Source organism: Lonchura striata, chromosome 5, assembly GCF_046129695.1.
Source record: "Lonchura striata isolate bLonStr1 chromosome 5, bLonStr1.mat, whole genome shotgun sequence".
In the NCBI taxonomy this organism is placed as follows: Eukaryota; Metazoa; Chordata; class Aves; order Passeriformes; family Estrildidae; genus Lonchura; species Lonchura striata.
The window spans coordinates 54,749,429-54,763,151 of record NC_134607.1 but is presented as its reverse complement, the minus strand read 5'-3'; the positions used below and the strand labels follow the sequence as shown (position 1 = coordinate 54,763,151).

At 33.7% G+C, this 13,723-nt stretch overlaps 1 protein-coding gene across 1 annotated transcript in view; it reads right to left on the bottom strand.

Annotated features, from left to right (window-relative positions):
* The window catches only part of CFAP54 (cilia and flagella associated protein 54), a 101,573-nt gene that overhangs the window by 69,117 nt on the left and 18,733 nt on the right, over nucleotides 1-13,723 (bottom strand). The window contains exons 12-21 of the mRNA XM_031507516.2: nucleotides 13,487-13,658; nucleotides 12,747-12,832; nucleotides 10,672-10,806; nucleotides 9,519-9,666; nucleotides 7,718-7,773; nucleotides 6,635-6,763; nucleotides 5,273-5,420; nucleotides 4,404-4,481; nucleotides 4,199-4,320; nucleotides 778-951 (exon numbers count right to left, since the gene is read on the bottom strand). Of these exons, the coding sequence (XP_031363376.2) occupies nucleotides 778-951; nucleotides 4,199-4,320; nucleotides 4,404-4,481; nucleotides 5,273-5,420; nucleotides 6,635-6,763; nucleotides 7,718-7,773; nucleotides 9,519-9,666; nucleotides 10,672-10,806; nucleotides 12,747-12,832; nucleotides 13,487-13,658 (1,248 nt within the window). The remainder of the gene's footprint in view (nucleotides 1-777; nucleotides 952-4,198; nucleotides 4,321-4,403; nucleotides 4,482-5,272; nucleotides 5,421-6,634; nucleotides 6,764-7,717; nucleotides 7,774-9,518; nucleotides 9,667-10,671; nucleotides 10,807-12,746; nucleotides 12,833-13,486; nucleotides 13,659-13,723) is intronic.

The following is a 13,723-nucleotide window of genomic DNA, read 5'->3' as shown; positions in this document are numbered from 1 at the left end:
ACTGTGTGATAAAATTACTTGATTAGCAAAGGAAGGAAGATGAGTAGATGCCATTTACTTTTCACACTAGTGCATGGTAAGAGAATGAAAAACAATAAACCTAAATTGAAGCAAGGGAGACTCCAACTGTACATAAGAAGTTTTATATGAGCATATTGCTCTTTTGGAACACACTTTCCAGAGAAGCTGTCTCTATTCTTGGAAGTTTTCAGAACTGACTGCACTCTGACTGACTGAGCAAAGTGTTTTAGTCTCACAGCCAACCCTACTTTGAGCAGAAGGTTGGACAAGAGACCTCTCCTAATATCCCCTATGATCCACATAGTCCATAGTGACTCTATGTGTTCAACAGAAAGTGGATTATTTCCACGTGAACTATGTCACTTCAACATTTCATTAATAGTGACTTCAGTGTTGTGATTTTTTGCATACATGATGCAACAGTCTTGTCTCTCTTCAGAGGGTAACTAGGAGTATGTCAACCCCTACGCAAGAAAATTTGCTTTTGATATTTGGAATAAGTATTAGACAACAGAAGCACCAAGAGACATGATGCACAAGTTTAAGAAGTCTCATGCAAATGTGAACATCAAAACAGTGAGTCACAGAGGAAAACTGACTCACAGAGGAAAAAAAAAAAGGGATACTTCATTAAATCACAATAACATAATCCTCTCAGGAACAAAGAAAAATGTGTTGGTATAGCACTGTTGAAACAACTTTTTCTCTTGTGTATGGTTTAGCTATTTCTTATGCAGCCATCATGAAAAACATTACCTGAATATCTGAATCAAATGGGGCTGGTTTAAATGTCATGGAGCAATGTGATCTAGAAAGTAACAGAGGAGGAGGAGGAGTACTGCTTTTTTTCTTGCTGCTCATAGCTTCTTTGAGACTGCGATACAATGCACCTTGTTCAGCTTCAACTTGCTCAATTAAAGTTAGTGCTTCCTATGATTGAAATGAAAACAAAAGAGAAAACTATTAAATTATAACAATCAAACAGATTTAAATTTTATACATTGTTTTCAAGTTGTCATAGAAAGTTTCATGCTATGTAGAGGACTTTCAGTAGCTTTTCATATTATCCTACATCCTAAATGAGGAAGAATGGTACTTTGTGTAAGCTTATATATGCAGATTAATTTCATAATTACAGAATGTGGGGCTACCTACAAAAGAAGCATATCCAATTTTGGAAGAGTCTATAGGAAAAAAGAGAGTGATCACATATAATGTTTATAAGCAATTAGTGCCAGCCAGCAGTTAACTCCAACAAGAAACAAAAAAGATACCAACTCCTGTTTAGGAGAGAGCTGGAAACCTAATCTGTGGAATTTCTAGAGGAAATGTAGAAGCAGTTGGACTGAATTTTTTATACTTCAGAAACAGAGGGGAAAGAATAAAGTCTACAAATAAAGAAAAAGGAGGAGAATGTGGGTCCAGAAAAAGTAGGGCTAAGCCATTTTCCTTTTGTTTATCTGTAGACAGCTGAAAGCTGACTGACAGTCAGCTGTCAAAGATGTGTGGACACCCTTATGTGGCCATTTGGCTGGAGATCAAGGCTATACTTTTTTATTACTTGACTGAATAGCAGATTGATACGTTTCTTCACCTTGATTTCACTGCCAGTTCAAGAGAAACTTAACTTGGCAATTTAACATTAAGAACTTAGTACTTCTGCATCTTTACTTGTGGCAGCTGTTCAGTGCATATCAAAGCCAAAAAGGCCAACTCACAGAGATTAACAAGGATTACATTTTGTGTAGAGACAAGAAATTACATATTCCTACAACTAGAAATTTTATTTGAAGCCTTTTAATATCCTACACTGGACCAAGGATTTAGGCTGAGCTGAGTCTGAAAGATAAAATGAAAAAAAATTCCAATATATTAGTAATTCACTGAGAATCCTACAATCTTGCACCTTAACAGTTCCTGGTTTCTGTCCTCATATGTTTAGAAGACTACACCATAGTGGGTCAGATCACAGACTGAGTAATCTTGGAATCTCATGTCCAAAAATTATGAAAATAATTCAGATTTATGGTGAAAAGAGTGAAACAGGGAGCTAAGATTTAATAGAGCCTTTTGCATAGCTAATCATTTTCACAGCCCTACCACTCAACCTCATTCCTTCATCCTTTAGATTAGTGTTGCATCCACCCTAGGGGGACACATTATAGGAAGGATACAAGATAAAGAACAAGATACAGAGACTCTTTCCATCACACAACCATTCAACTTTTGCAATCAGCAGTTTGAAGCTTCATTGCTTCCTTAAAAACTATACTTCTCCACAGTAAGCAGTCCTATGACACAATTTTTAATTAAAAGTATCATGCTCTTGTCTGAGGATATATTTCTGATTAGTGCAAGGGTGAAAATGCTCCCAGGTTGAATAAAGATGGTGTTGTGACTGAGAGTGGTACTGCATGACCTATACTTCAGTAATTGTAGAACTTGGAAGATAATAATGTGTCAGTGTTGCAAGATGAGCAAGAATAATCGTGCGGTTGAAGAAGCCAAATGTCACCATAAAAACCCCAAATGCTTGACCTGAGATAAAATACATTTTATCCATGCCTCTGTCATAAACTTGCACCATAATATTAACTTAATCACGTAAATTCAATATTACAACTGGCCAACAAGAGCTATCAGAGTATCCAATTCTGTAAAAAATTTGGATGTCCAACTAGACATATAGGACAGGAAGAAAGAATTAAACAACAGTAAAAGAAATAATAAAAATTCACAGCATCTTATTAAGCAGTATGATGCAACTGAGTAAGCACTTATGACTCAGAAGCTCAGAAGTAGATATACTTAGTTCTTTACTTCATGAGAAATGGTTATTTGTATGCTTCTCAAAATAAAATAAACTGCTTCCTAGTTTGCTACATAATAAAAACAGACTTGTAGCATATTGTGCTGATTACCGGAGCAAAGACCAGAAGATGCAATTCTATATGAAACTCTACAATTTAAAAAAAGCAAAAGCATGAAAATAAAAGTATGGATTTGCTGCTTATTAAGTGAGCACCATCCACCTCAAGCAGGAAAATAAATTGAGCATATAATTAAATATTTCATCATAAAACAAATATCAAAGGAGCTAATACTAAGTTTGTCCAGACAAAATAAATTCTGATATTTTCTGGTAACTACCTGCAGATATATTCTATTTTTTTATCTACATTTTTCTTGGTGAAAAGTGCACAGAAGCAAAATGTAGTGAAGGTCAGTGCAAGATCTCAGTAAATGTTTGTTTGGGATAAACAGATATTTCTTGGGAAATATTTGTAAGTCTTCACTGGTGACTACAGTTTTAATTTGCATACTATATCAAAGAATCTGATATGATTTTCATAAGTAACATATTTTATAAATATATGAGAGATATTTTTAATGTATGCATTTTCTAATTCAGTTTTTGCATTCTTCTGGTGTAATAAATACGTGTATTACTTATCACACTTCTAAATTTGTACTTAAAAGAAAAATTTGCACTTAACTTCTAGTAACCTTGTTTAAAATACTCTTTTATATATTATATGGTAAAAATTGCAGATTCTGTTATCTGTTGTACAGACTATAAAGAAATTTCAAGCCCTGTTGATGAGCAGGCAATTTTCATGGACAGGTGCTGGCACAAATATCAATGGAAATACTCTAGTTGATTTCAAGAGACTGAAACGAACCCAGGAAGACTCTGCTTTTAGTTCCAATAATTCCAAAATCCCAATATCTAAACTGTTTTTCTTAGAAAAAATAAATAAAGTCAATGTCATCATCACCAGCTGAAGTATTCTAAGAAGACTTGGAGATCTCAAAAAAAGAACAATGTCAAAGGTTACAGTAAGGAAACCTGACTGACATTTTGCAAGATCTATGTTCATAACTGCAAAATTCAGGAGCTACAGTATAGAAGATCTTATCTATTCTCAGATTTCCTGAAATTTGCATGTATGCACAAGATTTGGGGATGTACTCTTTCCTTGTTTTAAGGTCACTTTATTATTTGAAACTTCTCAGGAAAATAGAAAAAAAAATAGAAGTTAAAAACACACAATGACCCTCAAGTTCCTTCATTTTTCTTGTTCTTATAAGAAGTAGTATTACTTGTCTTAATTACACAGAACATGAAAAACTGTGCTAATGGTAAAGAAGTTCCATCAAAAGTTTTTCTCATTACCTCCAGTAGCTGTCTTTGGGAAGTAGTAGTTAAATCTTCAGGGAATTTCTGTGCAGCCTTTTGCATCAAAAAGATCGCTCTGGATAGCTTATTCCTTTTAATTTTTTTTAGTATAAGTTCCTCTAAAAAACAGGTATTTTAAGACATTTATAAAACCATGACAATAATTTATTATACTTCTAAAATCTTAAGTAATAAGTCTTACCTGATAAGTATTGGAAATCTTCAATATTCTTCTCATGAGACTTACTAGACTTAGGACTTCTGTCAACAATTTGAGCACCTGTGTGGGAAGGAAATACCAAGCTATTTGATAGTGCTATTGCAAAAAATTGAGTGAGAGGTTAATATGTAGTCTTACAGTAAAGCTCTGCTCCATCTCACATTCTCTTTTTTGTTCAAGTAGAATTTCTTGTACAGATCACACCACTAGAAATATTTCACCCTCCTGCCTAACATCTTTAGTACTTATATTAACACCACAGAAAAAGAGAGGTTTTGTTTGATCATAGGGAGCAGGGCACAGTGTAGCTCTGCAGAGTCAAATTCATACTAGGTTTTAATTTAAAAAAAACAAAACAACTCTAAGAATGAGAACAAGCTGAGTTTTTTTTCAGAAGCCATTTGGCAAGAATGGAGTATCTGCTGACATACAGAGACAATTTCACAGGAGTAGACATTCAAATTACAAATAGCATTGAATAAAATATTCAAGTCAGTCTCTAGAGAGAAAATTAGCATGACAGAAAAAAAACCTGCAGAACATTTTTCTTTACTGGCATTGTAAAAGTTAGTATCATAACTAAAATACAATAACCAACTGTCTAGGAATGAAATCCATTAGTTGCAGCAAAGTTTAACTCCCATTGGTTAAGTAGAAGTTGCAGATTAGGGTAATGTAAATCTAAATTCTGCAAATTCAGTATATTTCTGTCTATATGTGGCATAGAAGCTGCCCAACATCAGCTCTTCTCCAGAAAGCAGATACTCCTTTATTTCTTAGTACTACAGAATATATTAGCAAAAAAGATTCTAATCAAGTGTCAAAGATCATTTCACTTTACTGAAACCTACCTTGGGTAATTTTAAGAAGTTTCACAGCTACTCGATGTTGGGCCTGAATGAGCTCCAAGTGTAAATCTGTTACAAAACCATTACTGGTTCCTGTTTTATCATCACCACATCCCAAAACAGAATTCAAATTCTGATCATTTGAGTCCACCTAATAAATAGGAAGTGGCAATTAAGCAAATACAAACTTCCATTACTTAGGTTACTGCATTTTTCTTGATATTGATATTTCAGTAAACTGACAAACACTGATATTTGTCACATTTGTGTAATATGCAGTCAATCAAGAAAGCATGGAAAGGAGAGTGACCAGACAGAGACAACACAGATAATGGACAAAGAGAACTAGACAAAATATGAGAATCAATAGAAAACTGGATCAATAATAAAGACAAAACTGTAAAAACTATATTTTACTGTGCTACCAATCCATATAACAAATATCATATTGATATTAAATGAAAATATTTAGAAAACCTGAACTCACATCAAGAACAAAATTTTATCTTGATAATAAACAGTTGCAAGCAATAAATATGAAAAGTATTTCTGCTTTTATTTTATAAAATAAAACAATATATTATCATTATTTCAAAAGAAAATGTTAAAGAAAGCCTAAAGGAGTTCATAGTTATTATTGAAATAAATACCCTTTCAACTTGTGCTGGCTTTGGCTAAGGCAGAGCTAGTTCATTGTAGCTGATATGGAGCAGTGGTTTGGATTTGTGCTGGAAATAGTGTTGATCATGTCAGGGATGTGTTCATTACTGATGAGCAGTGCTCACAGCATCAAGGCTGTGACAGCACTGCTTCTCACACCACCCCACCAGAGAGGAGGGAGGCAAAACCAGGGCAGGTGATCCCACTGACTGAAGGGATGTTCCAACATCACAATCAGTACGTAATCCCTGGGGAGGGAGAAAGGGGCAGATATTCAAGTGATAGCATTTGTCTTCCCAGTCACCCAAGTTACATGTGACAGGGACTCCTGGAGCTGGCTGAACTCCTGCCTGCCCGTGGGAAGCGGTGAATTAATTCCTTGTTTTGCTTTGCCTGTTTGCACAGTTTTTACTTTGCCCATTAAACTGTCCTTATCTCAACCCACAAGTTTTCTGGGTTTTACCTTTCCCCCAGGACACTGTGAGGGACTGGGTGAGCAGCTGTGAGGGGCTCAGCTGCCAGCTGGGGTTAAACCACAACACTAATACACAGAGGTATTTTTCTAGTCTCTTCTTACATGGGCCAGTAAGATGAGGTACATTTGATAATGCTAAGATTTCTAAGTTTTAAGAAAATAGGAACTTTGTATTATCAAAATACAATGTATTACTGATAGATTTTGTTGCAGCTTTTTGTAAACTTTACCTTCATACAGCAGCTGTCAAATATTGACTTTCCATCTGGTAAAAGAGTCATTAACCGAGACGTGTTCATGTCATTAAGTGCTTTTTCGAGAATTTCATAAGCAATTTGTAATTGCTCTGTAGGCGTTTTCTGAAATGAAAACCCATATAAACATATTTCCTTAGACAACATTAAAAACTATAATATAGATGATCAAAAGTAATGTGTTTTTTCTTTTTAGCTGTTGAAGTTTAAAACTATCTTTACATCTATAGATAAGACTATCTTTACATAGGTGCTGCTCCCCATACTTTAATATACTAATATCAATGTTTTAAATTTTAAGTAGGGTTGATTTTTTTTCAGCTCAAAAAGAAATATTACTCAGCTTATAGCAGAGTAAGACGGAACTTAAAGAATTAAATTGAACATAATATTTGCAGTTTTCCAATAGTCCATTCAACGCTACTAAGAAAACACAGTTTTTTCAGGAAACACCACCTTTAAGTAGACTGTCCCTGAACTAAACCCTGTCCATATGTGTTAGCATTAAGATATATGACTGACAAACTCCTGAATCCTCAGGCTAAATCATATTTGTCCTTAACATGCTTTAGTAAGTCATTTGATTGGAAAATACTACAAAATGCTGAGCAAAAGCAAGGACACTCAGAATGTTTCATGTATTCCACATGATCCTTATAAAAAGAAGGAAGCAAAAACACAACCCAAAATATTTTCCCAAATTAAGCAAGGACTAAAATTTCTACCATCTTAATAAAATGGGGCATTGAACCATTTAAGGCTGGTACTATAGATTGGCATAGAAAAAGGTATACAGCGGAAATCACTATGATCATGCTTTCAAAAAAACTTTCAAATACAATCCCTTCCAGAAAAAGAACTGATAAGAAAGATGCAGGGAAAATTTTCAAATTTCATTTAATTGGAAAAAATGTCTTTCCTTTTTTGCCTCTCCACTAATAGGATTGCGTGAAATATTTCATCTTTGTGAAACTACATACAAAATCGTATGAAAGGCTTCAAGCAGTATTCTTATTCTATTCAAAACCAATGTATCAATGAAGATAAATTGGACGTTACCATCAGTATTTCAGGCATATCACAGGCTTCGTCTTGCAAAAGAGAAGCACTTCCTCCTTTTTTATAGGAAGAAAAGCAGAAGTGAAAATCAAATAAATCCAGTAAATTTCAGCACCATTCAATCAGCTCTACTTCTAATTTCAGAGTCTGGCAATAATTCTGTTCTTCAGTGTTTGACTATGAGAGGTAATGATATTGTTTTTGAAGAGCTTTTCAGGGCTTAGACACACAGCAATGTATGTACAGTTATGCTAATACACTATATTATTAGCTAATAATGTATTTTAAAGGTACCATATATTTCATAGCCACATCATATCCAAGCTAATGAAACTAGGACTTACTCTGTAGTTCCTCATATTTTTGTAGCATTCATATAAATTCTCCATTTTAAAATCAATTCAAAGCTATTACTATCTAATTCACAGTTAATTTCACTTATAGAACAATTTTTAAGAATAAGAGGTCATGTTAATATGATAAATAGTATTTCATTTTAATATTTCTTGAAGCAGGATTATCAGCTTTTAAAAGTTTGCTTTGATTGTTTAAATTACTTTCATTTATGAAGACTACATCCAAACCTATGTTTCCCTCTTCAAAAAAAAAAGAACATTTTTTAGTTCTTGGTTAAACTCTAATTTCATTTCTTTGCTGAAATATTTGTTTTTGTGCTTTGAGAGGAACAACCTTCTAGTCACTCCTTGTGCCACTTTTTCATGCCTGTTTTTGCTTATTCACTGTCTCTTCCTCATAAAAAACTTAGTATTCATTGAGTAAATAGGTTATTTTCAGCACAAGCATGTGCTTGACTGTCAGCCTGTTTTGACCAATGGCTCCTATTCAGCTTTTTTTTTTTTTCCTTCAGAAAGACATATTTAAACTGAATGGAAAAGAAGGGGTGCTACAATGAGGTTCTCATTTATTCTTTCTAAGAACCTTATGATTTTTCATAACACCACCAAAAACAATACCTACTCTATCTTAATAACAAAATAGTCATTTCCCAAGATTTATTTCCAAAAGTGCAAAACTATTATCATTACTTTCTGTTTCTAGATATGGTCTAATAAGATCCTTAACATTTACTCTCTAGTTACTGTAATACATTTATGAGATTTTTTATTCATATTCCAAAATATACAACAGAGAGCTTTTAAAGTATGTCTAAATATTCTTATTTTACAGCATTAGTCAGGTTTTGGAAGGAAGTTTGTTTAATGTGATTGTGGTAGCATACATTGGTAATAATGTCAGCCAAATTCAACCTCAAAAACAATTGAATTACTGTACAAAAATCAAGAATATGTAGAGAAGAAAACCAAACTGATGACCCAAAAAATGCAAAAGATTCAGTATGATCTCAATATTTTCCCCTTTTCTTTGGCCTGCAACTAATCAACCAGCATTTGAAGGCTCCAAATGAGCTACAGTACATAACTGCGTTTTGCCTAGCCCATATTCAGAGAAAATAACAGTGATCTGAAGCTACTTTGAAGGGGCTAAGAGACACAGAAGACCTGTGAGGAGAGTGAGTGGTAAGAGATGTAATTCAAAATGGGTTACTTCAATAGAACTGGAAATGTAAGGAAAGAAATCATAACTCCTTGGAAAACCAGGTTTCATTAGCTCCAATAATGGGTGAAATTGTGTGCGAAAACACTGTTCTTCTACTCTCAACAATCTCTTTATAATATTTTTTGAATAGCATGTTAGTTTTCAGCTCAGAAAAGTTCCAATTTTTAAAGTCATTCATGAAAGAAAACTCAGAAAACTCTTTTTTTTTTCTTGAAAGTTTTACCTTCTTTTTCCTTAGATTCACTTGTAGAATCAGCTACATTTTCCAGTATTACAGCAATACATAAGGTTATCTCTGCAAACATTACATTAGTGCCTGCTATGTTGCTCTTCTCAATTATTTCATTCATTATCCAGAGTATATGAACCCACTAAAAATGAGGAAATGGGCAAGAAAAAGAATCAAGTCAGAGACAAATTTTTGGACGACCTTTATGCATTACAGAGGTAGACAAGGTTTTGCACTTAAAATTGTCTAAAAATATTCACAAGCATACACACAACTCGTCTCCTGGATCTGGGTTCTTTTTTGAAATTTCACCAGACTAAGATGCTGAATTTATACTGTTCCATAGCCCCTGTTCCTTCAGAGAGCAGACTTTTTTTTTTATTTTAGAACATTATTATTCCTGCCATTCCTTTTGGAAAGTTTTATAAATGTTCTACAGCCATAACATTTATACCTTGCTCTAGTGCAGTAAGCCTTCCAGTAGATTTGATTACATGCCTCTCATTTATCTCCAGATCTTCCCAGTTAAACTCAGAATAAAAGAGTTGCTGTTGTACATATAGAGGAAAATAACTGTACACTACCTTCTGGGGAAAACAATTATACTATATAGGGTCACAAAATTAACTCCTCCAGAAACTGCTTGCACCAACTGGAAGCCCAGACAGCCCATTTCACCAAGAGCCTCTCACCCACAGGACGAATTCAAGGTAAGGCTGTGACTCTATCCCATGGGCTGAATACTATTCTACTGTTGACTTCTATCTCCCTTGTCTTAAGTTGTAAGGTTTTTGCCACTTCCTTAAATTGATCTAGGGAACTTTCTTGAAATACATTGATATTTTCTGCCAGAACATCTCAAATGCTTCTTCTTACATCCTGCCCAAATGTCTTCACAGATTTAGCTTCTTACCACTGTGGCCCACTTGCAGACAGTGGGTCACTTTACTACAAAAAGAGAATATTTTGGTACTGGCATATGTGAGCACAGCGTGTTCAAAGTGTACATATAATTAATTTTTTTGAAGAAGATTTATCTGCACTTTACCATAAGAAAAGGTACTTAGACTGAATACCAGTATTTCACTGCCTTTACTATAAGAGACTGCATTCACATTAAGAGAAATAGATTATAATGAAGGAGTACTTGGTAAGCTTGGTGTTTGTGGATATATTCTAAGCAGTGACTTCCACTTGTTTGGATTTGCTGAAGTTCCATTTTACACTTCTGCCACAAACACATTACTACATCAACAAGTATTTCTTTGTCAGGATGGACATTCTGAAAAGAAAAAACAATATAATTGTGGAAATGGGTAGGCATATAAACACACAAATAACCTAGTACATAAACAGTCTCAACATTTTTTAACACAAGTAAATAAAATATGCCACTTTCTTATAAGGGATGACAACATTTTGAAAGTTTTAGAAATAGTTCTTAAAAATAATTTCTGGTAGACCAGCCAAGCTTTTCTTCTCTCAACAATATAAGTGGGTTTAGAGGTTTGGGGAGTTTATTTCTTTTTTTTCTATTGACAAGTTTTTAAAATGAACATAGACAAGAAAATCAGTGAGATTAAAATTATATGAGAGAGCAAATCAACTATAATGCTGAAATCAATAGATTCTGTAGAAACTTTATTTTTATTAAAATATTTAAATATTTGCAGAAGAAAATCTAAATTAATAGTTTCATTTTCCTTGACAGAGTACTTTCATAGGCTGTTGGTGCATTTGAGATGATGAAGCAGTGAAAAACAAACAACTAGAAAAAAAATTTGGTCTGAAATATCTAACAAGTGAAAGAAATGTTAAACCCTATCTGCATCTTGCAAAGAGAATAATTAATAAATTCAAAACTCTAGTCAGTTAACCTCCTAGTTAACACATTTTAAAAGGTAATAGAGTCCATCTATGTGTTGAACACATTCTGAACATCTTTATCACCAGTTATAGCAGAGTTGAACTAGTATCTCAGGTGCAGTGAAACCTGATATATGCACACTACTTATACTCCCATATGTTTGTGCATAAGATTTATGGGATGTTAATAATGAAACTGAAGGGAGAAAAAAACATAAATCAAAATTATTTTTGCCCCTGATTTGGTGGCAGCAAGCTGCTAGATTGTCTCAGCTATATATCATGCAACTTCACCATCAGTGAATGCTCTGTTAATTAGGGGCAAATTTGTTTTTCTTCTCTGGACAAAAGACCAAGAAGATTTGCAGGAAAGTGTAGAAGAACCAGCAGAGTTTAAATGCAGATAACGGCCTCCATACAGAGGTCACATTAAGAACTGACAAATCATGCTATCTAAGGATATCTGTGGGATACCTCACAGGCAAAATACTTTGGCTAAATATACTACACTAAACTTAAAAATGTGTATGCTCCAGTTACATTCAAATTGTGGCAATATTCAAATTATATCTAAAATAAATTTTGCAGTTAAGATATATACCATGTTATCAAAACGTTTTTTTTTTTCCTAAGGAAAAATTTTAATTAGTCTTTTGGATGACAAACTATTTCAATGTAAGTGCTAGTAGTAGTGACATTACACTATAATTTCTTCCCCTCTCAGTAGCACATTAAGGGGAAATCTCAGTTTGAGCAAGTAGAAGTGGTTACTCAGGGAATAAATCATCAGATACATAATGGGATTATTTCTACAGTGGAATAAATCATCAGATACATAATGGGATTATTTCTACAGTGGAGACTTCAGCACAGAGTCCCACTCTCATTGGTTTTGTTGTTGCTGCTGCTTGTTTCAGTTTTTTGCAGTGAGAATTCACCTTAAATTGCAGACATAGTGCTGTTAAGAAGGCATTATCATTCCTTAGGGTAGCTGCCCCCATTTCTATAAATATTGCAGAAGTGTTTGCCACAGAGGAACATATTTGCCCACCTAAATCCAACATGTAAAGAAATTCGATCTCTGCTTTATGAGCTGAAACATGAAATCAGCCCTATGGACTTCCAAATAGATTTAATATCCAACAAGCATTTTAAAGTAACTGATTACAGAGCATTTTTTAAAATATAAACCATTTTTTAAAGCATAAACTGATAATATTCATAAGTATATTTTTTCACTTTTTATATTCTTGAAGTTTGTTAGTCATGCAACTGATTCCTTTAATCTTCAATTATAGACATTCATCACAGATTAAGTGATACATTGAGGAGAAATGTCTCAAATTCTGTTATTACCTGCTCAGATGTGGAGATGTAGGAAAACACTGTTGTTGCCAAAATCATAAGATCACGAAAAGGATCTCCAGGCTTTAAGGATTCCTCTACATTCATAAAAAAAGCATTTATTAAAAAAAAAGGGGGGGGAAAAGGAAAGCAACACATTATATTTAATTTAAAACCTAAGTTTGAAAACATCTGAGTCAACTGATTTACGAGTATAAGCCAGCAGACAGTATGGTCTATGAAACAGTAAATTCAGAGGTGGAGACATAATTCCAAGTTTATTCACTTCTGTGAAAAGTGAGCATTTCTATTTCTAGGAAACAGAAAGTTTTCAAGACATATTCAGGCCTTTGATTGTCAAAGAATTAAACTGCAATTGCTCTAAAAAGTTTTTCTTGCTTCTACGTAAAGAAATTTTGCATAAATTAGGTATAAGAACAGACAAAAAAATCCTCAAAGAACTGTTTTACTGTTTCCCTGAAAACTTGTCTGAAAACATTAAATCATTTTGCATCTTTGCTTATAACTTGACACATGTTTAACATACATCATGCCTTTCCCACTTAAGAGAAATAGTATTAAGTCATATTTTGACAAATGAAAACTGGAAAAAATAGGTGGCATTTTCTCAATTACTACTTTTTGTCAGACTACTGCACAAACCATATTACATAGTCTTTAAATAATTAACAAAACCTCTTGCTGAAAAAATATTTGAAATTCAAACATGGCTATAACTGAACAACACTCACTTCTAACTGTCTGTGTCTTTTCAGACCCTTGATGTGTGCTGCCTTCTCTGCTATCACCATCATCACTAATAGAAAAAATACGTTCATATTTTCCTGGGAATACTATAGGTTGCATCAATGCAAGAAGTTTGAGTTCTATTTCAGCTTTCTTCCATGTTGGGTCATCTTGAGCCTAATTGAGAGGGAAAAAAAACATAGAAATTGGTCTTTGAAATAAGTATTTTGAATACTCCTTAC